Here is a 23462-nt window from a genome sequence, read left to right as displayed (position 1 = left end):
CAGTGAAAAGAAATGCCATGATGACCACTGTTCTGCAAGGCCAGAGAGCTGCCACACAAAATCTGACTAATAAGTATACTCTAAGAAGAAAGCCTCTAAGAGGAAAAGCACTGAAAATGTAAGGAACAAGGTAAGATTACAGATGTGGTAAATGTGTGTTCTCTTTCAAATCAGAAAAAAACAAAGGCAATCAGAAAGTCCAGAGGAATCAAAGATACATAAAACATGAACAACTTAGTCATGGATTGTGAAAAAAAAAAAATGTGGCCTGATTTTCAATAATTTATGGTGTGTAAGGAGAATCCATTTGACATTTCTGGTAAGGAAATTTTATTTCACTGGCGTAAATGTTGTTGTTTTCTTGAACCAACAAACAATAAAATGTAATCAGAATATAGCAATGAATGATATTTATGTAGCTATTATAATGCAATTACTCTCCATACTTTTCAACCATTGGAATCAACCTATGGATGAAGAATGAACATCTTAGTTATGTTAACACAAATAAACATAACTGTGATTCGTGCTGTGTAATTATTGACTAACAGAAGTTGTGGGAAGGAAGGGGAAGGAAGGACAGAAGTGAAGATATAGAGCACTAATACATACTTGGCAGAAAGTGAAGAGGAGGCTTTCATCAAAAGCCTCTTGATGAAAGTGAAAGAGGAGAGTGAAAAAGTTGGCTTAAAGCTCAACATTCAGAAAATGAAGATCACGGCATCTGGTCCCATCACTTCATGGGAAATAGATGGGGAAACAGTGGAAACAGTGTCAGAGTTTATTTCTGGGGGCTCCAAAATCACTGCAGATGGTGACTGCAGCCATGAAATTAAAACACGCTTACTCCTTGGAAGGACAGTTATGACCAACCTAGATAACATATTGAAAAGCAGAGACATTACTTTTGCAACAAAGGTCCGTCTAGTCAAGGCTATGGTTTTTCCAGTGGTCACGTGTGGATGTGAGAGTTGGACTGTGAAGAAAGCCGAGCGCCAAAGAATTGATGCTTTTGAACCAGTCCATTGTAAAGGAGATCAGTCCTCGGTGTTCTTTGGAAGGAATGATGCTAAAGCTGAAACTCCAGTACTTTGGCCACCTCATGTGAAGAGCTGACTCATTGGAAAAGACCCTGATGCTGGGAGGGATTGGGGGCAGGAGGAGAAGGGGACGACAGAGGATGAGATGGCTGGATGGCATCACCGACTTGATGGACATGAGTTTGAGTGAACTCCAGGAGTTGGTGAGGGACAGGGAGGCCTGGCGTGCTGCAATTTATGGGGTTGCAAAGAGTCAGACATGACTGAGCGATTGAACTGAACTGAACTGAACGTACTTGTACACACTTCTCAGTACACACGGGTCAGTCAAGTGATATCACTGAAAGATGATAATCAATGTAGAGGAGTTGAGGACTATCACTGTTATTTTCACAGTAATTAGTAAAGAACCAAAAACAGTAACAGAATGATCAAAACGTGATGGTGGGGTCAGTAAGTGTAATCACCATTTATCACAGCAGGAGTCAACAGATGCTATCTGAGCATGCTAGATCAGGAAGGACCAGTTTAAGTATACTGTTTAGTGACAGAGATATAGCTGACTCCCAGGAGAACTTTAAAATATTTACATTAGTTGTCCTTGAAGACAGAACTGCAGATGAAGAGGTAAAGGTAGCCGAGGCCTGCCAAGCTCTTTCACAGGATGTGGTTTTCTTCAGTCAGGTCCACATCTTATTCTGATACAATTGAAAAGTTACTTGGTGTGTATGAATTGTTTTCAGCAATCATACACAGTTTAAGAAATCTTTCTGCCAGCCCAGTCATAAATAAGACAGTGTCACTAGGACAGGTCCAGAAATGATGAAACTGTTAAACCAACCTCCCACGCCGCTCTGTACCTAAGCAAGCCTGTCCCAGACTAACTCTAGGAGCCTCTGCTCTGGTCCTGGGGGTGCCTCTCCTGACCACACCATGCTCAACTCTCTTACCTGGCTTTATTTTCCTTGCAGCACTTAGCATTCTCTGCAATGATTCATTCATCTGCTTACTTGTTTACTGTCTGTCTCCTCCACTACACTCTGAGCTCCATGAGGGCGGGGTCTGTCTCCATCACTGCTGTATGTCCACTGCCTAGAATGCTGACCAGCACACAGTAGGTGCTCAGAAACCACTAGTGAAATGAATACACCAATGAAGAGAATGAACAGACAGACAAACTTGGGGAAGGAGTGTTGCCTCCTAGACCCACATGACTTGCAAGAATTGCAGGTAAACATGTCTATGAATCTCTGCCTCCAACGGTGGGTATGGGGAAGCCCCTGCCTGATTCTGGCTCCAGAGTCAGAACTGTCCAGGTGATGACTTTGCATTTTCCAGAAAGTGAGAAACTTAGCACTTTCAACTGGTTTTTGCTACAGCAGAACTCTCAGTACCAAGCCACCCCAGTGGTTTCAGGTCTCATCTAATTTTAGATCTTAGCATTCATGTATGTTCCATTCCGCCAGCTTACCTGGCCAAGGACCCTGCTGCTACTGCTGCTAAGTCTCGTCAGTCGTATCCGACTCTGTGCGATCCCATAGACGGCAGCCCACCAGGCTCCCCCATCCCTGGGAGTCTCCAGGCAAGAACACTGGAGTGGGTTGCCATTTCCTTCTCCAATGCATGAAAATGAAAAGTGAAAGTGAAGTCGCTTAGTCGTGTCCGACTCTTAGCGACCCCGTGGACTGCAGCCCACCAGGCTCCTCCGTCCATGGGATTTCCCAGGCAAGAGTACTGGAGTGGGGTGCCACTGCCTTCTCCGGCCAAGGACCCTGGTCCCAGGTAAATCGGTGGTGTGATTGGCTAGTTCCTCTTCATCTTTCTCCAGAGGCAGGAAGTGAGAATGGCTGTGTGCCTTACATCTGAATTCCCATGGCTTTCCAAAGATCTGCCTTTGGGTTGAGGCATACAGTAGCTCCTGGCAACTAAGATTTGGGGATCAGCCTTCATATTGCTGTTGGTGGTGGTGGTGATATTATTATTTGTTTGAGCAGATCAACATCACTGACCTGTGAGGCATGGGGAAAATCCCATGTCGAACAGCACCGTGAGGCCATCTCCTTACTGAGGGCCACGCTGGGCCGTCTCTTAACATCTCGGTGTTTGTAAGAATGGGCTTTGATCCCTGCTACTCAGATGGTGGCACCTGGACCACTGGCCTCTCCTGAAAGCTTGTTAGACATGCAGGATCTCATCCCTGGCTGCACCCAGATCTACAGAATGTGCATTTTAACAAGGTCCTTGGGTGATTCATACACATGTTACAGTATAAGAAGCACTTATGAAGTTCATCTTCTTAGAGCTTGGGGCATTAATAAAATACACATGCCCTTTCCTTAATGTGAAAATGTGGAACTGGGAGGGCTTGGCAACATCTCTTAACAGCAACAGAAGAATTCAGAACTTAAACCCAGTCCTAATACCTTTTTGGGCTATTCTCCCTGGCCCTTCTCATCCCCGTCTTATGCACTGACCATCATTGAGCAGTTGACACTTTCCACTCAAATCCTGACAACCCACCTTTTCATTACCACAGCATTGTGACTGCTACCACTAGAGTCCAATCATTAGGCTCCTCACGGGCACCTCAAAACACTCATTTCATCTTCCACTAACTCTATGACTTGAGCACAATCACCCCCATTTGACAGATGAGAAGAATACGCTCGTTTTCTCCACATTTTGCTCTCTCCTGCCTCCAAACTGTTCTGTCACCCCAACCATTAGCAAAATTCCCAGGGGTCACCTTCAAAGTGTACGTTTCTCATGAGGTCTTTCAGGTCACATCTCCTGGGCTCTAAGACACTTGAATTCTTTGTCTACTCCGCACACGTGTGGGTGGCTCCTGGTGCCCTTAAAGGTGCCAGGGCCACCAGGTCACATGTGACACAGTGCTTGTTCCTCTCTTGGGGAGCTGAGACCACCCAGGTACAAATTCAGGGTGAGGGGTGTACAGCATGCTGGGAGCCTGACCACGGAGGTCTCGGTAACACCAGCCTCCTCGTCCTTCATCCTTCCCGCCTCCCTGGTGGTAGAAGGTTTACCTGTCACTTCACACCCTTGGGTTCTGGGGGGGGCTTCATCACACATTTCCCATTTGAACTTATTTAGTCACAGGGTCAGAGCATCTTCCAAGTAGACTCCTGACCTCCTGCCTTCAGAGTTCTCCCCAGACTGAGAGCAGAGGGTGTTCAGTTTATTGAATGAAGGTGGTGTGGGGGTGAGGGGGGCCGGGTTGCTGATGGCTACATCTTCCAGATTAGTAATTGATACTTCCTGCGTAACCACAGTCCATTTGGGAAAATGATAAATCTTCATTGTATACTCTGCTCCTCAGACTGACTCCAACACAGCAAGGGCATGAGATGGAACACACCCTCATGTCAGAACATCAAGCTGTGAGTTTGTTCCTCTGAGTATCTAGTCGTCGTCATATCAGACTTTCCAGAACACGGTTTTGCACAGCAAGTACACCATGGTACTCTGTAAATTTGTATCATAAAGACACTTTTCTACCAATGTACAGCAATGCAAACTGTTTACCCCGATCTAGGTATCTCGGTGAATCAAGGTACACTCTCTGTGCGTAAATCCTGAATTATCTAACAATACATCTCCACAGTGAACCTCTAAGTACACTGATAGCTGCATTTGCCTCACCTGCCTCCTGGGGCAGAGCTCAGAGGCGCGAAGTTTGAAACTGTTCACAGTTTGAAACTGTGAAGAAGCCCAGCTGCCGCCCAAAAGCAAACCGCGTCTCCATGTCCCTCTCCTCGTGAGGCCTTCCAGTTGTGCTTTTAAAGTTTGCTGGTAAGAGGTATCAGCTTTGGTGGAGGATGTGTATTACTCCTTGGCCATCCACTTTCTCTCCAGGAAATGGTGAAGGACAGGGAAGCCTGGTGTGCTGCAGTCCATGGGGTCGCAAAAAGTTGGACACGACTGAACGACTAAGCGACTGAACAAGATCCCCATTCTGCTGAGTATAAGTTTATTCTGGTAAGAAAGACACAAACCGGGGAGCCAGAAATCCTAGGAAGGGGCTTTCTACTGCCTGCCAGGGTGCTTAACAGGGGTTACTTCTGTAGAGACTACCCTGGGTGACCTCTCTCCATCAGCTTCACCAGCTTGGGGTGGGAAAGAGCATGTGAGTCCTTGTTTGCAAAGGGCCTCTTCTCTAAGAAAGTCAGATCTCTGAGGGGCTTGTGCCTAAAGATCTCAGCGGAGCCTTGAGCTTATGTCCTGGATCCAGCTGAGAGACGGAAGCCGGGAGGACTCAGGCCCAAACATTTCAAACTAGCAAATACTAACCAGTCTTAGCAGAATTGGCTCTCGGTGGAAAAATCTGCTTTCTGAACCCCATCCTACATGACCCATAAACTGTTAACAGTAACCAAGACAACACAGGGGGATGTGAAAAAGTACTGTTACACACGCTCAGCCAGACCATACGCCACGAGCTAGACTTAGTAGAAACGCAAGGAGATCACCCATGGGTAAGATGTCAGTTTACAGAATGACAATAAAGCAAGAATGGGAACTGAGGACACCAAAGAGAAACAGGTCATCTGTTCCATGTCCAGAGAAGTTTTATCCTCTTAGCTGATCTTCATAAAGCCAGGATTCATCACACTTAAGCACTGATTCAAAACATGCTTGAGAGATTTTTGTAAATCTCTCAAACCAAAAATATTATTCTTAGACGCAATTTAAAAATCCTTGTCTTGGACTACTATGGTGATACAGTGGAGAAGAATCTGCCTGCCAATGTAGGAGACACAGGCTGGATTCCTGGTCCGGGAAGATCCCACATGCCGCGGGGCAACTAAGCCGTGTGCCACAACTACTGAGCTCCCGTGCCTAGAGCCTGTGCTCCCCAACAAGAGAGGCCGCCACGTGATGAGCCCACACACCGCCATGAAGAGTAACTCCCACTCGCCAGAACTACAGAAAGCCTGCACAGCAACAAAGACTCACTGCAACCCCCAAAAAAAGTCCTTGTCGGAATTATACAAATATAAAGTATACCTTAACACAAACCACGGTGGCATTATTTCTATTAATAATGATAATGTAAGTGTAGGTAAATGACGAAACTTACAAGATATGATGCATGAGAGCAGTAAGAAAACCTGAGAAAGTAAATTCCAGGCATCAAATGCATTCACCCACATCCCAGACATTCTGCTATAAAGTGAAACTAAAAAGGGGTCCTGTCTACTGACATGGGGTCCTACTGGGCAGAAACCTTTGAAAACACACATAGAAAAATAAAGGGATTTTGAATAAAAATGCTAGAGGACACTTTGAAACAGAGGAAGGCAGAAGTGAAACTATTGAATTTTCATCCCCTGTGCTCCTTGCCATCCTCAGAGGCACAGTTCATAGAGGGAAACCACCTGGTCTCAGCAATAGTGAGGGAGGCTGAGTGGCTGACCTGTGATCAAGGCAGTGGGATATGAGCTGTTAACAGCAAGGCCCTGGACTCAAAACACCATCCACCCCAGTTTCCAAAGTGATTCGCAAGTCAACAAAAGAGTCACCAGGCCAGGTGGCTCGAGAGGCAGGTAAGTAACCATCCCATGTCTCCGAGTGTCTCTTTGTCCTGCTTCTTGGCTGGGGACACCGAGGCACCAGGAGATATGGTGGTCAACTCAGCTTCCTTCCAGTGCTGCTAGTATCTGGAGATGCCAGGACAAGGTTTTCTTTCTGCAGTAACTTCACGGGTACATTTCCATGGGGAACACTCTTACCATTTCAGATCATGACGAAAGCAGGGCTTAGCACCTAAGGACTAAGGATTTGTGGCTCCACAGATATAAATAAATTTATGAGCTAACAAACTGGATCATCATTTATAAAAGCCATCAAAAGATGATCCAATGATCTGTTTAAAAACCTTTGTTTTACCTAGTTGGGAAAACAGACAACAGTCAAGTCTCTCATTCAGGCCAGAATGGGTTGAAATGGTCCTTAAGTGATTCAGGTTGAATGGGGTGGGCGTGTAGACTGACAGTGGAGCCCCACCAGGCCCCAGCTGGCTGTGACCTCACCCAGCGCTCTCCCCTCTTCGCGGCTCACTTACGGGCCCCACTGCTGGTCCACGTCTGCTCCTCTCTGCACGAGAACCGGGATGGCTTCGTGGTGTTGGTTCATGGCCGCCAGGCTCAGGACAGGCCGGTCCTGGTTGTCACTGCAGTTGGGGTCGGCTCCCTGCCGCATGGGGAAAGGGACAAACTCACACAAGAGCCTGTGTTCCGTGGCACCCGCTTGCCCTCCTAGTAGCAAGTCCCTGGCAGAAGTAAACTGCTTAATTCAGGAGAGAGGAGAAGCAGGAAGCCCAGGACCAGCTCTGAAGACAGAGCTGTCGCATCACATGGGTGATGGACTTGAGTTCCTGTCCCCCACCACCCCCAACCCAGTAGGAGGCCCCCAGAGGGACCACTCTGCTTCTTCAGGAGACAGGAAGCTCGCACAGAGTCACAGACCATGGGTTCTATCCCCCGGCCTGCAAGTTATTTGGGTTCCTTTGCACTTTTCTGCCTATTTTTTTTGCTATAAAAATTAGCAACAGGTAACAGTGTGAAGTGTGTTTTCTTTTTTTAATGTGGATCATTTTTTTAAAGACTTTATTGAATTCATTACAATATTGCTTCTGTTTTATTTCTTAGATTTTGGGTCACAGGCACGTGGGATCTTAGCTCCCCCACCAGGGATGGAACCTGCACCCCCTGCACTGGAACCCAAAGTCTTAACCACTGGACCACTGGGGAAGTCCCTACTGTGCAGGTTTTGACTAGCACTGGGCCCGCTGCCTGGACAGTTTCTGATTAATCGGCTCTGTGAGTGTGCCCGAGATGGGGCGGAAGGCCGGCTGTCCTCACCTCATCCAGCAGCTGCTCCATCACAGATGCTCTTCCCTCCCCTGCGGGTCCGACCTCCTTCAGCAGAAGCCTGTCTTCAGGCTGCAGGAGCACACAAGCTGGTCATTTGTGCGGCCGCAGAATATTTTTACTGGCAAGTCCCACTGGGCCAGCTCAACCCTCAGGTCAAATGTCTCCTCTCTGGGTTACATTCTGGGCCTCTAAGACAGGTAAGCGTGAGCATGTGTGTGTGTGCGTACGTGTGTGTGATGCATATGTGTAGGTGTTGGGAGCCGCGTTAGGCATTACTGACAAAATGGAGGCACGGCCCCTGGCCCCCTCTCCTCATTCCGCAGGCACAGACCCAGGATTAAGTAGTTAGGCCTTGTAATTCTGACTTGTCTTTTCCTCTCCTCAGCTGAGTTGACTGAAAAGGAATATTAAGGTGCTTATTGTTCTTGAGAGCAACATGAGAAGGCACAAAAACGTCTGCAGCTGTGCTCATAAAATAATTCATAAAGTTAATCATTGACATTTGCTCAAGGCCTTTTACAAAGGAGTGTTCCAGGATGAGCACATAGGCCGCAGCTTGAGGCCATGTGAGGGATTGCTATCTGAAGCCTATTTGTGAGGAGAATGTTTATGGAAAAGGAGTTTACTGAATTTAGGGCTTAGAAATAATTAAAACAGTTAGAAGTTAAAGATTTAAGGAATGTTGTAAAGTTAGCATATTTTACTATAGCTTATAGAAGTTAGGAATTTTTAGATACACTATAGCTAGAACGGAGAAGGCAACGGCACCCCACGCTAGTACTCTTGCCTGGAAAATCCCATGGACAGAGGAGCCTGCTAGGCTGCAGTCCATGGGGTCACTAGGAGTTGGATACGGCTGAGCGACTTCACTTTCACTTTTCACTTTCATGCATTGGAGAAGGAAATGGCAACCCACTCCAGTATTCTTGCCTGGAGAATGCCAGGGACGGCGGAGCCTGATGGGCTGCTGTCTATGGGGTCACACAGAGTTGGACACGACTAAAGCGACTTAGCAGCAGCAGCAGCATAGCTAGAAGCTTTTTTAAGATATAGTGAGCTCAGGATGTTAGGGGCAAACAGGATTTAGGAAGATAAGTAGTAAACAGGAATGTAGCATGAGTTACAATGTAATCACAACTATAGAACACATTAGAGGAGGTAGATAATAGATGATACGGCTGATTCAGAGAATCACTGAAGCAGGAACTCTGTTTGAAGAGCAACAACGATTTATGGAGAAAATAAATCTGGGTCAATGGGAACTGAAAATATCAAACCTCTGACCTAATGTTTTTGTAAAAGTATAAAAGAGAATCTTAAACTTGAAATAAACAGGCAGTCCAAGAAAACTGAGAGGCTGTCTCATTCGCTGACACTGTTCACCTCTTCAAGTTGAATCCCCGGCTGCTGGAGCTGGACTCCGGCATGTAGGGGTGTGTATGTGTGTGCGTGCGTGCATATGCAGGCGTGTGTGTGTGGTGTGTATGTGGTGTGTAGGAGGAATGCATGTGTGGTATGTAGGATCCTCAATGGCCAGCAGCACAAGTAAACACATCTAAAGTAAGCCTGGCCGGTCTCTGATGTCTTGCCTGGGGGAAGGACTCCACACAGACACTCGTTTGTGCTACTAAGGACAGGGATGCAATGAGAAACCTCACAAAAAAACCCCAGAAACCCCACACTAGTTTTATCATCAGTGTTTCTAGGAAAAGCAACCAGGTGAACCCTGACGTTGACTCTGCATGGTTTATGTAGTGTCCGTTGCTCAGGTGGGTCTGGCTGTAGCCCGCCAGGCTTCTCTGTCCGTGGGATTCCCCAGGTAAGAATACTGGAGTGTGTTGCCATTTCCTTCTCCAGGGGATCGCCTAGGGATTGAACCCGGGTCTCCTACATTGCAGGCAGATTCTTTACCATGTGAACTTATGCTTTTTAAGGTGTTTGAAATCAGCCTGAATGTGAGCACCCGCCTGCGGAGAACCCCTGCTGCAGGCTGGGTGCTGGAGTGTGAGCCTGAGAGGCCCGGGGCTTGATGTGACTGAGGATGGAGGAAGAACCGACGCTGTCCGTATCCACCTGCATCTTAGGCGGGGACCCTGGCTCTGGGCTCGTGGCTAAGCACCTCTGTTCCCCTTGCCACACCAAAGACATCCAGCCAAAGGGCAGGATGGTGGGTGAGCAAGGGCACCCGTGTCTCTTTCTCTCTCCAAAGCTCCCCTTAAAACTATTCAGGGCCCATATTTGTGAAAAACTACACTCGAACAGCTGTGGGAAACCTGGAAAAGGTACTGTCCGTGGATCAGAAATGGTGAGGAATTCCAGAGGGAGAAAATAGATGGAATCAGACGCATCAGGAATTGAAGCCAAGAAGAAAAGCAAAGTGTGGACCCCAGTAGTGTAAGTGGGTTCTCCCCAGGGAGCCCAGAGGGCGGGAGGGCACTGGGTGTGGCTGAATCCACAGTGCATTATTAAAGGGCTTCAGGGTGAAAGCGGGGATGGCTAGCGCCCCCTGTCTCCAGAGAAGGGTATAGTAGGGTGGAGGTTTCTCCTGCTGCTTGAACCCAATGCTGTTTTCCAGATGGTTGGTGATTTGCCTAACAGAGGCTTCTACTGGGAACATGGGGCCCAAGCAAGTGAAGGGCAGAGCCCAGGTCTCTATGATGGACACAGGAAGGGGATGGAGGGCCAGGAAGGGATGGAGGGCCAGGAAGGAATGGAAAACACCACAGCACTCACACCACCACATTGCCCACCAGGGGAGAAGCCTTCCCAGGCCAGCCACTTCAGGAACCCTCTGCCGACAGGGACCTCGGGCCCACACCTAGCCAGGCACCCAGGCTGGGCTCCTGTGCTGATCAAACCAGCCCTTCATTTGTCAACGTGACCTGACATCCAAGGGTCAGCACGTGTTTAAGACAAACCAAAAAAAAAAAAAGAAAGAGAGAAAGATAAGCAGATGGAATTGACTCTAGAGAAAAAAGAGGTGGTTCAGGAGACTGGAAAGAACTGTAAAATAATTTCAGTGAATAATCTTGAGAGATTTTATAGGGTATTACCTCCATAAGATGGAAACATAGTGTAAAAAAAAAAGGAAACAGAAAATGAAAAAGTATTCTTCCATTTAAAAAAAATCTCAAAATGGGGTGGGAGGTGGGAGGTGGTAGGGAGGTGGTGTGTATACCTGTGGCTGATTCATGTTGATGTATGGCACAAACCACCACAACGCTGGAGAGCAACTATCCTCCAATTAAAAATGAATAAATCTGTAAAAATCTCAAAACGAAACACTAGATGCACAGGCTGAAGCATCAAGGAGCACACGTACCGAAAGCTGCTGCTTCTTCTCTTGAAAGGGTTTGGTCTTGAAATTCTTGGTCCTGGTGACTTTCTCCTCGGTGTCAAGAGCACCCTGGCTGTAGTCGCTCACTGGAATGACAGGAGTCCAGGACCAAGTGACGCCCCCTGCCACCTCCCTTGTGGAAGAGCCATTCTCCCTCCCCGCGTGCCCCCTTGGAAGTCAGGAGGAGGAAAAGGCTTTTATAGAAATTTCTATTTGATGAAACCTGGCAGAAAGGACTCTTGGGGCTGGCCCTCTGAGTCCAGAACTAGAGGATGGATGAGAAGGAGGGGAAAAAAAGAAGCTACAGTTTTCAGACCCCAAACTGTACCCCCTGCCCCAATCTATCTGCAAAGGTCTCACACTTGACTTCTGGGAGGCCAGAGGAGGTAACACGGCCTGAAGGTGAAAGCGCTGGCCGGGTGTGGCTGGCCAGCAAATGGTAAGCACTTCTCTGCCATCCTTGTGGAGTCACTGTGTGTGTTTGGTCCACCGTCCTTTTTATTCTCATTAAAAAAAATTTTTTTGATGGGCACCGTTTTTAAAGTCTTTGTTGAATTTGTTACAACACTGTGGCCTCTGTTCTATGCTTTGGTTTTCTGGCTTTGAAGCACATAGGATCTTAGCTTCTCGACCAGGGATCGAACCCTTACCGCCTGCACTGGAAGAAGTCGTAACCACCGGGACCACCAGGGAAGTCTCCTGGTTTTTCTTTTTTTAATTATTATTTTTCTTCCAGTTTTGTTGAGATGTAATTGACATCCAGCACTGCCTAACTTTCAGGCGTGCAGCATGATGATTTACGCCATGAAATAGTGATCACAAGAAGCTTGGTGGACAGTGTCACCTCGTACAGAAACAAAACTAAAGAGGTAGGCAAAATACTGTTCCTCGTGATGAGAACTCATAGGATTTGTCCTCTTAACAATGTCCATATTTAATGGGTCAATGTTTTAACGGTCCCAGAAAGGGGACAACTCACCCAAGCTGGACCCGCTGCCGAATAGCCCGTTCCCGCCCTCAGTGATGCTGCTCAGAAAGTGGTCGCTGAAATTCATCGCCTTGTTCAGGTAAAAGTTCTGGCCAATGAAAAAATTCACGCACAGTGAACGACGCCACGTCCCAGCACAAAGAACGGTCTCCCTGCTCACCTGCCCCTGTCTCTGTTAATGACGGATGGTCAAGCCTGAAGCCTGGCCGTCCTGGACATCTCCCTGACCTCACCGTGTTGCTTTGTCCATTCTGCCTCTTAAACGCCGCCTCGGTCTGGCCCCTGCTCTCTCACGAGGAACATGGCAACAGCCTCCAAATGGGTTCCTGCCAGCCCACTTTCCCTCAGCTGCCCCAGCCCCTCTATACAACGTGTATGTAACTGTGCCCTCCCAAGTCTTGGAATTAGGTCGGCCTGACGGGCAGGCTCAGGCTGCAGAGCTTGAATCCTGGTGCTGTCACTTACTACCTTAGGAACCTTGAGCCTCAGTTTCCTCATCTGTAAAGTGGAAATATTATGACCAGAAGGTAAAATGAGGTTACGTGGATGTCTGTAAAATCAGGATGGGTGGACAAAGGCCAGACCTGGAATTCTGATCCACCTGGATCACTCACACAGCGTGGCATCCTGCCCACCCCACCATGGGGCCACCCACTACTTCTTGAGCACAGAACACACAGGCTAAGAAGAAACATACTGTGAATCTGGGGACACTTGTCTCACTTCTACATGATGGACACACACTGTAGATGCCCTTGGTGGCTGCCCAGTTTCCCTAATCCCATCAGCTACCATCCCAGCTGCTACGCTGGCTGCTAACAACTCATGGCTGACCCCTGTCCCCAGCTGCCCTCAGTAGGTGGGTGCTGACTTGCCCTAGTGGTTATGCCCCTCCCCCCACCTCAACTGGGGACAAAGGTGGTGTGATTCACATGCCAGAGCTCCTGGTGGATCAGGCTAGAGCCCTTGTCATTCAGCCTCCCACCACCCACATCCCCTCGAACCCTACCTCCTGCATTCCTCAGTCCCATTCTCCTAAGCACCTCCCAGCCTAAGTTCTGCTGCAGCCACACAACAGAAATCATAGCATTTAGCACTTTCTTTGGTCTCAGAGCATGTTCACGTGCATTTTCCCATGGGATCCCGCTCCCAGCCTCCCTGTGACTTAGGCATGGCCAAGGCATCTATCCGGCCAGGTCATAGCCATGGGCAAGTTCCCCCTTCTTTTCCTTGCCTTCTTCACTCACCTTCTCAATTCATTCATTGTTCTTTTTGTATACTGTGACTTCTTGTCAAATGAAACTAAAGCTGTGAATCGGTCAATTAGTGTTGGTCACACACAGGCCCTGTGACAATGTTCCAGTTACCACATAAGAGGGCAGGTCAAGGGATATATGGCCACAAAGTTTGGCTTATTTTTATAGGCAAAGAGGTCAAAGTACATATAGCAAACACTTATGCAGCCTTTCACCTGGACTTTAGTGAGTGTAAGTAACCAGAGAACTAAAGGACCAATAGGGTGTTAATTCCTGTTCTCGTGACATTTTTATGTGCCTGAAAGATGGGTTCTCTGAGGTTTAGCTCAGTTACTTATCTAATTCTATGAAATTGCTAGCCTACAGTTATTGGAAACTCTTCCTTTCTGTGGATTATGTAGAAGCATTTCAATAAATTATAAGCTACCCTTTTCTAGGTCAGTCAGTTCTCAAATGAATAACTTTTGACAGTTTTACTCACCTTGTTTGAGACTTGAATATAATTCAGCCTGATGCTGACTTCATATCCATCCTCATGAACAGTAGCAGAGATGAGCTTGTAAAAAAAGTAAGAGAATTCACGACCAGGAGTGTGGGACTCAAGGCCCTGAGGCCAAGAAACTCTGAGATGCCAAACTGTACATGCAGTCAATTATTTCATTAACGCGAAAGAAAGCAGGAATAGAGAAACAAAAAACCAGATGAAACAGAACACAAAGAGCAAATGGCAGACACAAATGCATACTTATCTATAATTCCATTAATCATAGATGAACTAAATGCGCCAATCAAAGAGTCAAGACTGCCAGATTTGGTTAAGAAAGCAAGACTCAAATTTATACTCTCTGCAGGAGACATACTTTAATTAAGTCACATGGCTGCAAGTCAACTAGGAAAAGGTAACCTGGGGTGGGGGTGGGGCAGGTCCTTGGCAATCAAGGACCAGATATTCAGGTGAGCTGCTATCTCTGTAAGTGCCAGAAGGAATTTATATCAATGGGACTCAGCAAATGCTTTAAGGATCAGACACTGAATATTTTAGGTTTTGTGGGCCATAGGGTCCTTGCCATTGTAGCACAAAAGCAGCTACAGACAATAAGTATATGAATGAGTGCAGCTGTGATCCAATAAAACTTGATTTACAAAACTACAGGCCAGATTCACCCCACAGGTCATAGCCTACAGACCCCCAGACTGGGCCAAAGATTTAACAAACCACCAGAATGGATTATAAAAAAAAAATTTAGCAATACTTGACAATGACACAGTTTCAATGTTGGCCTAACCTGGTGGCAGAGGAGTGGGTTGGGCCAACTTTTAAAGGTTCTTCTGACCTCATGACGGAGGAAAAGGTCTTTTCATAGATGTGTCTTTATAATAGCAGTACCCTTGAGATCTAACAGACCTGCTTCAAATCCTGATCCCCAAGACCCAGGGTGTAGTCCTGGGAAGGTTACCAAGTTCCCTGAGCCAGTTTTCCTGGATGTCAAATAAGGCTCGTTCTGATTATCTACTGCAGCGTAAAACCCCCCAAATTTAGTGGCATTCAATAACCACCATTTTATCATGTTCATGGATTCCAAAGGACATGTCATGGACAGCTTGTCTTGCTCCATGCCTGAGGTCTTAGCTGGAAGGACTCAAGTGGCAAGAGGTGGCTCCATGCTCAGGGGCTGGGATGACCAGGATCTCGTCAGTCATCTGCCTGGCTCCACACGAGGCAGGACCATGCAAGGACTTGCTTCAGCTGGGGCTGCAGACGGAGCCCCTATGTGCGGCCACTCGGCGTGGCTTGGGCTTCTCACAGTGGGGTGGCCAGGCTCCATGAGAGAGTGCTGGTGGTGAGCGTGCCAAGCAGGGGAAGGCTTGCATGATCACACCTTGGGAGGCCCAGGCATCACTTCCGCCAAAGTCTGTTAGTCAGACAATCACAAGCTCACCCAGATTCAAGGTGAGGGGACGCAGACTCCATCCTTTGAAGGGCAGACTCTCCAAGAGTCTGTGGGCATGTTTTCAAAACTGCCACAAGGTGAGGCTACCCACTGTAGGTATGTTGAGAGGACTAGAGATGGAGGACCTGATGCAGGTACTGAGCGCAGATTACCTGGTAACTCTTATGGCCACAAGGGCGAGTGAAAAGGGATGGGATTTAGTGCCAATGTGGCTATACTACACTATTCTTTCATTACAGTCTAACCCTCCATTCCCTTCTCTGGGGGATCTTCCCGATGCAGGGATTGAACCCGGGTCTCCTGCACTGTGGGCAGATTCTTTACCATCTGAGCCATGAGGGAAATCCCACACACAACCCTACAGTTAAGTACAATGGTTCTGACTCAGAATCCCACAGCCTGCGGCATCTAGAAGCATAAGATGCTCACAATGCACCGTCTTCAGTCAGGTGCCCAGACCCTGGGACAAGACTCGGTGGCAAGTGATTGAGGGAGGCAGAGCTGTGGGGAGGACAGTGAGGAAGCATGGAAAGCAGGAAGGAGAAGGAAAAAGAGCAAGCCAAGTGCAGTTTCAGGACAGTCAGTGGGGGCAACCTTAGACCGATCCCGCGGGACGGTCGGTGTGGAAGTTCCACTCAGAGTCCACCCACCTTTCCCATCCTGGGTTCTGCAATCAAGGCTCGGAATTCAGGGTTGTTCTGAGCATAAGACCGGAGGTGCGCGGAGATGTGGTCCACCTGCTTTCTCCAGTATCCTGAGGAGGAGAGAAGACCGAGGACACGGGTGATTCCTCCGAGGTAAAGGCAGAGAAGGACCAGCACGCCATGCGTTCTCAGAAAGCTGGCTTCACTTGGCCAAACTCTGTGATGGTTTTTACTTACTGAACCTCGACTATGTACTAGAGTAAGTTCTGGTTTTTTTTTTTTTTGTTCCTGGTTAATTTTTTTTTTTTTGCACATGATTAATCATAGAATGGGCTTCCCTGGTGGCTTAGGCGGTAAAAGAATTCGCCTGCAATGCAGGAGAACTAGGTTTGATCCCTGGGTCGGGAAGATACCCTGGAGAAGAGAATGGCCACCCACTCCAGTATTCTTGCTTGGAGAATCCCACGGACAGAAAAGCCTGGCGGGCTACAGTCCATGGGGTTGCAAAGAGTCAGACATGATAGGCAACTAAGAACAATCACAGAATACTATAGAATTCCAATGGAACATTTTGATTGCCATATCTGGGGTCTTTTTATTTTATTTTTTGGCTGTGCCAGGAGGCATGGGGAACCTTAGTTCCCCAACCAGGAATCGAACCTGTGGCCCCTGCATTGAGAATGTGGAGTCTTAGCCACTGGACCACCAGGGAAATCCCAAGGGAGTCTTTTTCTTTTACTCTTTTAAAATTAAGCATATTGAGAAACAACTTATTAAAAATACACCTTTAAAATACACCTATTTTAAAGGTACAGTCTGAGTCTTGGCAAGTATATATGCCCGTCAATATGCAGAATGTTTCTGAAAAGCTTCCTTTTGCCTCTTTCCAGTCGGCACAGGGTTTACAATAATTCTAATTCATTGCCACCACTTAAGACTTGAGAGATTTCACATGTGTCTGTTCTCTCGTCCCCAGGTGGGTGACACACGGCCGCACTAGGCCTGCCCTTCTGCGTCGGCTCAGCTGCCTGGGCCCAAAGGGCAGCTGCCTGCTCTGGATGGGGCAGGCCCTCCAGCTGGCCATAGCCCCCACAGGAGGGGATGTTACGGCCTAAGGATAACAGTGAATGATGTGGTAGAAAGTAAGTAAGAGGAGCCTAGAGACAGGAGTTAAACCACAGGCTGGCCACCTTACCAAAGAGAAGCACAGAAATAAACAGCTAAGCAAGACAAGCTCTCATGAAGTCTGAAAAACATCTCAAACACTGACCTCAAAAACTAGCCATGTTAAAAAAAAAAAAAAGCCTCACATTTAGCTGGATCAATCTGTAGAGCAGTTTATACCCCTAGAGCATTGTGGAAAGTAATAAAGCAATCGGCCAGCAGTATGTGGGACTTAAAGGCTGGCGGTGGTCAGGGAAAGAGACCTTGCCAAAGCCACACAACTCAAATGTCCACTATTGATGAACAAACACAATAGAGTATCACTCAGCTATAAAAAGAGGATGAAGTATTGAAACAGGCTGCATGGACAAACTTGGAAACATTATACGAAGTGAAAGACTGATGCTGAAGCTGAAGCTCTAATACTGTGGCCACCTGATGCCAAGAGCCAACTCATTAGAAAAGACCCTGATGCTGGGAAAGACTGAAGGCAGGAGGAGAAGGGGGAGACAGAGGTGAGACAGTTGAATGGCATCACTGACTCAAAGGACATGAGTCTGAGCAAGCTTGGGGAGATGGTGAAGGACAGGGAAGCCTGGTGTGCTGCAGTCCATGGGGTTGCAAAGAGTCGGACACGACTGAGTGACTGAACAACAAAGTGAAAGAAGCTGGTCACAAAAGACATCATATGGTTCCATTTATACATCCAGAACAAGCAAATCCATAAAGACAGACACAGACGAGTGGTGACTACACACTTGGGGGGGGGGTGGTGTAAAGGCTGGTGCTTACAGGAGACGGGGTTTACCTTTGAGGAGATGAAAACGTTCTGGAAAAGGAGAGGAAGAGCGGTGATGGTCGTACAACACTGCTCATGTACTAAATACTGCCGAATTGTACCCTCTAAAATGGGGAAGACGGTGACATTCATGTCAGGTGAACTTTACCACACTAAAAAGAGCTGATGGCAGACAGCAACAGGGATGCAGACTACCAACATTTGTATGTTAGTATACAAAGGCTTATGTGCTATTTCATTTACAAACTAGATAATGGGGTTAGGGGTCAAATCACGCTAAAAGTTTAAGGAAGTGTTATCATTCATTCAGACCAAAATGACTTGGAAACAGAAAAATAAAGGCACTTCCTGTATATAAAAAATAAATCAAAAGGAAGAAAAGGAAATTCTCTTTCGCTGAGTGTGGGTGCCCTGCAGAGAAGTGTTTGTCTCACCTCTCCCTGGGCTGACAGCTGTGAGGAGAGGCTTGTGGTCACTCGTCTTCTCCTGCCTCTGCTTCTGGGAAGCCACCTCCAGCTCTTTTTTCGCCAGGAGGGTCCCCGATGGGTAGAACAGGCCAGTGGTCTGTGTGCCCACATCCCTCTTAGGTCCAGCGTCAGGCCTGGGCAGAGGAACGTTTAGGGGCTGCCAGACAGGTCGAGGCTACGTGAGCAAGACAGGAAACATTAAAAGAATTATAATATAAGTTAATTCATTTTCCATTTTACTCACAGAAAACAGTCCTAATCAGAAGCAAGAGTAACTCCAAAACACTACTTTGAACTAAAAAAAAAGTTTCCAGGTCTTGCCTCATCTTCCCTGCTTGTTTTTCCCAGCAATGCCCAGCCTGATCTGTGAAGCCAGCTCCACCCCCTGGCCACTGACTGTCCTACTCCCTGAGGCCTAGAAGAAATCCATCCTCTCAACTTTACAATCCAGTGGACCATCCACACTCAGCTACCGGGCACCAGCATTTTCTCTGAGATACTCTCCGTCCTCTGGGCCTGGGGGACTGAGAGGACCCTCATGTAATGCTGTATATGTTGCACACTGCACAAGAGCACTGCATCTAAAGGGGTGATATTCACCTGGTGGATGCTGTATGTTTGCACATTAGGACAATTTTTCCGGTAGATGGAAGAAAATGTCCAACAAAATTAGTAAATTACAATCAATTTCCAACAGATGGCAGTCAAGTGTCTTAAGGAAAAACCAACGTGTCTCACTTGCACAAACATGCCACCTGGGTTATTGGCAGTCGTGGTATCTGTGTTTCAATCTGGGTTAAGAAGGCATGGTGGCTCAGACAGTAAAAGAATCTGCCTGCAATGCAGGAGACATAAGAGAACTCAGGTTCAATCCCTGGGTCAGGAAGATCTCCTGGAGAAGGGCATGACCACCCACTCCAGTATTCTTGCTTGGCAAAGTCCATGGACAGAGAAGCCTGGTGGGCTACAATGGGGTTGCAAAGAGTTGGACATGACTGAAACGACTAACACTTAGGACTTAGACTTAAAAAGGCATGAACTCCCTAAAAATGGATGCAAAGTTGCTGAGTGCATGTGCATTCTCTCTACAAATGATCAGTCTTCACAAATTCTTCTGATGAAAGGAAGAATCTAAAGAGGAGAACAGACCTGAAAAATCTTTCTGTAGTTTAGACAAATCCATAAATGGCTAACATGAAGCTGGTTAGAGATTAAGTCCTTCTGAAAATAGTCTTGGGAGATTTTCCTCAAATATGCCCAGTTGTTATAAGTGGCAAAAGCAATTTTATGTACCCCAGTGTAAGTTTTCTAAAATATAAAAGAGCAGGGGGAAATTTCTTGGTGTGCTACATAAGAAATTCAAGAGAAAAAAATACATTTTATCCCATGTATTTTAAATCTCCCTAATGACAATGGCACCTTACTCCAGTACTCTTGCCTGGAAAATCCCATGGACGGAGAAACCTGGTGGGCTGCAGTCCATGGGGTCGCTAAGAGTCGGACACAACTGAGCGATTTCACTTTCACTTTTCACTTCCATGCATTGGAGAAGGAGATGGCAACCCACTCCAGTGTTCTTGCCTGGAGAATCCCAGGGACAGCAGAGCCTGGTGTGCTGCCATCTATGGGGTCGCACAGAGTCGGACATGACTGAAGTGACTTAGGAGCAGCAGCAGCAGGGCTTCCCAAGTGGTGCTAGTGTAAAGAACCCGCCTGATAATGCAGGAGGCATGAGAGATGTGGGTTCAATCCGTGGGTTGGGAAGATCCCCTGGAGGAGGGCGTGGCAACCCATTTCATTATTCTTGCCTGGACAATCCCATGGACAGAGGAGCCTGGAGGGCTACAGTCCACAGGGTCACCATGAGTTGGACATGAATGAAGCGACTGAGCATGTGTGCAATGACATCTATTGCCTTGTATATGTGGTTAGGCCTCAATTTAGTGTAGATAAATGCATATCTATGAATATCTGCCTGATATGAATATCTATGAATATCACATCTATTTATATAGATATGAATATCTATAAGTGCATATCTTTGAATCCCAAAGCAATCAATGTGTTGAAAACATAAACTGGTTGAACTCATTTGTACACCTAGTTAAAGTCCACAAGAAGGGTCTAAGTGTTTTGGCTCTTGTCCCCTGGGCTTGCTCACAGGGTCGGGTACACAAATTCAGAGTTAAAACCCCGTCCCGGGACCAGGTTTTACTAGCGTGGAGGCCTCACCTCAGCAAACAGGCCAAATTCTCCAGCAGCTGGAGCCAGGCTGCTCTCCACGTAGGGTCGTGCCAAGGACCTCACATAAAGGCCACAGGAGCCACAGAAGCGAGCAGATGGGTGATTGCTGGCCCCACATTTAAAGCAAACTGAGTAGCAAGTCGGAACACTAGGCTAGAGGACAGAAAATACTTTCAAATTTTCATGAATATTAGAGACACAGTCTTCCCATACAGCTTACGCCCATCCCATACAACTGCAGCCATCAAAAGAAGAAAGGCTGATACTCTCTTGACCCTGCAGTTCTACCTTCTAGAATTTATCCTGCAGATGAACAAATACATTAAGAAGGATATTCAAGACCATTCCCTGCAGGATTGTGGATTCAGAGGAAGTAACTGGAAACAGCTTAAGTGTTCAGCACCAGGGGATGGCCTGAACCTACCACAGTATACAGAGACAGAGTAATGTTATGAAGTCATGGAGAAAATGAGAAGGTTACTAACAGGATAAATGCCAGGTGCAAAGCACCGGGTCAGTGTTCATATCAAACTACAGTTAATTAGTCATGCCTCCGGTGGCTGAAAGCAGACCTCAGAAGCTGAGTGCCAGTGATGACTTCTCGGGTAGGAGCCAAGGGACTAGGATGAGGAGAGACTAGCCCTTCACACGAAACCTCCTACACTATTTACATGAGACACTCCCACAAATAATTCTGAGTGTTTTATTAAAAAGGTAAGCAGATGATTCATAGAAAAACACCTAGAGTCAATACATGAGTGAAAAGGTTTAACCTCAAAGAAATGCAAATGAATATAGCAATGAGAGACGTCTCAGTTTGAGAGAACTAATGGTCTCTGTCTCCAGATTCTTAAGTAAGCAGGTTGTTGTTGAGTTGCTAAGTCGTGCTGACTCTTTTGTGACCCTATAGACTGTAGCCTCCCAGGCTTCTCTGTCCATGGGACTTCCCAGGCAAGAATACTGGAGTGGGTTGTCATTTCCTTCTCCAGGGGATCTTCCTGACCCAGGGATCAAACCTACATCTCCTGCTGGACAGGCAGATTCTTTACCACTGAGCCACCAGGGAAGCCCAACTAAGCAGGGGCTGAGACCCAAGTCCTAAGAAGTGATTTCTGCCTGGGTATGGAGGAGGAGGCACCTGGCCTGGAGTGGCTGTGAGGTACAAAGAAGCTGTTTTAAACACCCCCACAATGGCTCCAGGCAAGCGCCCTCTGCTCACTCGTGGACAGTTGGAAGGTGGACATGGACCCACATAGGCAGGTCTACACAGTGTCCTCCCAAATCCAGAAGGGAAGAGAGCCCTGAACCACTGCAAACCCTGGAAATAAGGTATTTCTGCTCAAGTAAAACTATGATAGCCTCACCAATGAATAAATTAGAACAAAGAGCACACACAAATTCCTTTACGGAAAGTCAATGAGATGAGAACAACCCCCCAAAACAGTCAGAGAGCTGTATTTTGCAACGGCCCCAAGGAAGCAGGAATTTTCTTCTAAATTGGCTGGAAAATGCTGACTTCTTTGTGGGATTATTAGGCCAGGGCCAGTCACCTGGAAGTCATCATTTCATACACATGAAATAGATCATCTACACAGAACCTAATCACTGGACTTGAATTGTACTTCAATTCCTTCATTTTAAACACTCTAGATAGGCTGGCGGGAAAGCCAAGCAATGGTGCCCACCACTTGCTAAACTTCAAAAAAGAGCAGGCACACAGTGGAACTGAGTCTTCTTTGGATTAAAGCCTCACTTCACTGAAGTGCTGAAAAGGCACTTATTTTTGCTTAAAATAACACAGTCGTTGCCAGCGCTGGTGCTTTTCCGCTTGCTTTCCTAGGACAAGAAGTTTGGAACTTGGCAACGCAGTACAAAACCAGTACATATGCATTTTGCTTACTGATAGGCTATAATCTAAGGGAATCTGAAGTGTCTTACTGAAATAAAGCTTAAAATTTTTCTTAAAGAAATTAATTTTAAACAAAAACCAAAACAGACATGCCTGCCTGTGAGTGACACATGAATGACTCCTGGCCATTGGGGCCCCACCGGCTGCGCCAGCTTCCACACAAAGCCACTAAATGAAATTCTAAGAAACTGCCGACTTGATGGAAGCCTCCTGAAGACTGTGAAGACAGTTGTGTGTTGGTGAGTGTGCAGTGTCCTCTCCACACACAGAAATGCTGCTTTCAGTGTACCATGAGTCACTTGTGATCTCTCCCCTCTCCTCCCCAACAAACTTCCTCCCCCATCTCTGTAGACTATATTTCTCATCATCAACAATGAACATTTATCGACCACTGAAATACAGGACGGGTGCGTGCGGTCAACCCACCTCTTGTGGCGAGGACGGCAGGGTCCCCTCGCAGGAGACGCAGTATCTCAGCTGAGCCGGGTTCCCGGTGCCGCAGTCGCGGCAGATCACTCTCTCCTTGAAAACAGGGAAAGAGACCTGTGTGTTTCCACGGTGCTTCTCTAATCTCTTCAGAGAAACACGTTCATTTTTCCTCCCATTCATCTGAGTAGTGTAGTAATGCCAGGACAAAAAGGGTGTTAATAATGTGGAATAATGAGAGGCATCTACCACCGTGAAGCAGCCAGACGTCCTGATGATTTCAGCATCTAAAACTTATCTTTTGAATTAACTTACATGGAACACAAGTTTGAATACACACACA

At 46.9% G+C, this 23462-nt stretch overlaps 1 protein-coding gene across 33 annotated transcripts in view; it reads right to left on the bottom strand.

Annotated features, from left to right (window-relative positions):
- Positions 1-23462, bottom strand: part of DZANK1 (double zinc ribbon and ankyrin repeat domains 1) — a 52649-nt gene that overhangs the window by 4798 nt on the left and 24389 nt on the right. For 18 of the 33 annotated variants that reach the window (XR_015139476.1, XR_015139471.1, XR_015139472.1 and 15 more), the window contains exons 10-17: positions 23120-23215; positions 18508-18715; positions 16117-16220; positions 13996-14070; positions 12250-12346; positions 11256-11356; positions 7922-8002; positions 7123-7250 (exon numbers count right to left, since the gene is read on the bottom strand). Coding sequence is in view for 18 of the 33 variants with exons in the window: in XM_086333801.1 (XP_086189927.1) it covers positions 7123-7250; positions 7922-8002; positions 11256-11356; positions 12250-12346; positions 13996-14070; positions 16117-16220; positions 18508-18715; positions 23120-23215 (890 nt within the window). In the remaining 15 variants the exon portion in view is untranslated. Of the gene's footprint in view, positions 1-7122; positions 7251-7921; positions 8003-11255; positions 11357-12249; positions 12347-13995; positions 14071-16116; positions 16221-18507; positions 18716-20772; positions 20938-23119; positions 23216-23462 lie in introns of all 33 variants that reach the window. The other 15 variants (XR_015139465.1, XR_015139466.1, XR_015139469.1 and 12 more) reach the window with 1 other exon arrangement.

The sequence above is a fragment of the Bos grunniens genome, chromosome 13, assembly GCF_055505025.1.
Source record: "Bos grunniens cultivar Pamir isolate PY7600 chromosome 13, Bosgru_T2T1.0, whole genome shotgun sequence".
In the NCBI taxonomy this organism is placed as follows: domain Eukaryota; kingdom Metazoa; phylum Chordata; class Mammalia; order Artiodactyla; family Bovidae; genus Bos; species Bos grunniens.
Note: the sequence above shows the minus strand (reverse complement) of the source record. Positions and strands in the feature narration are given on the sequence as shown.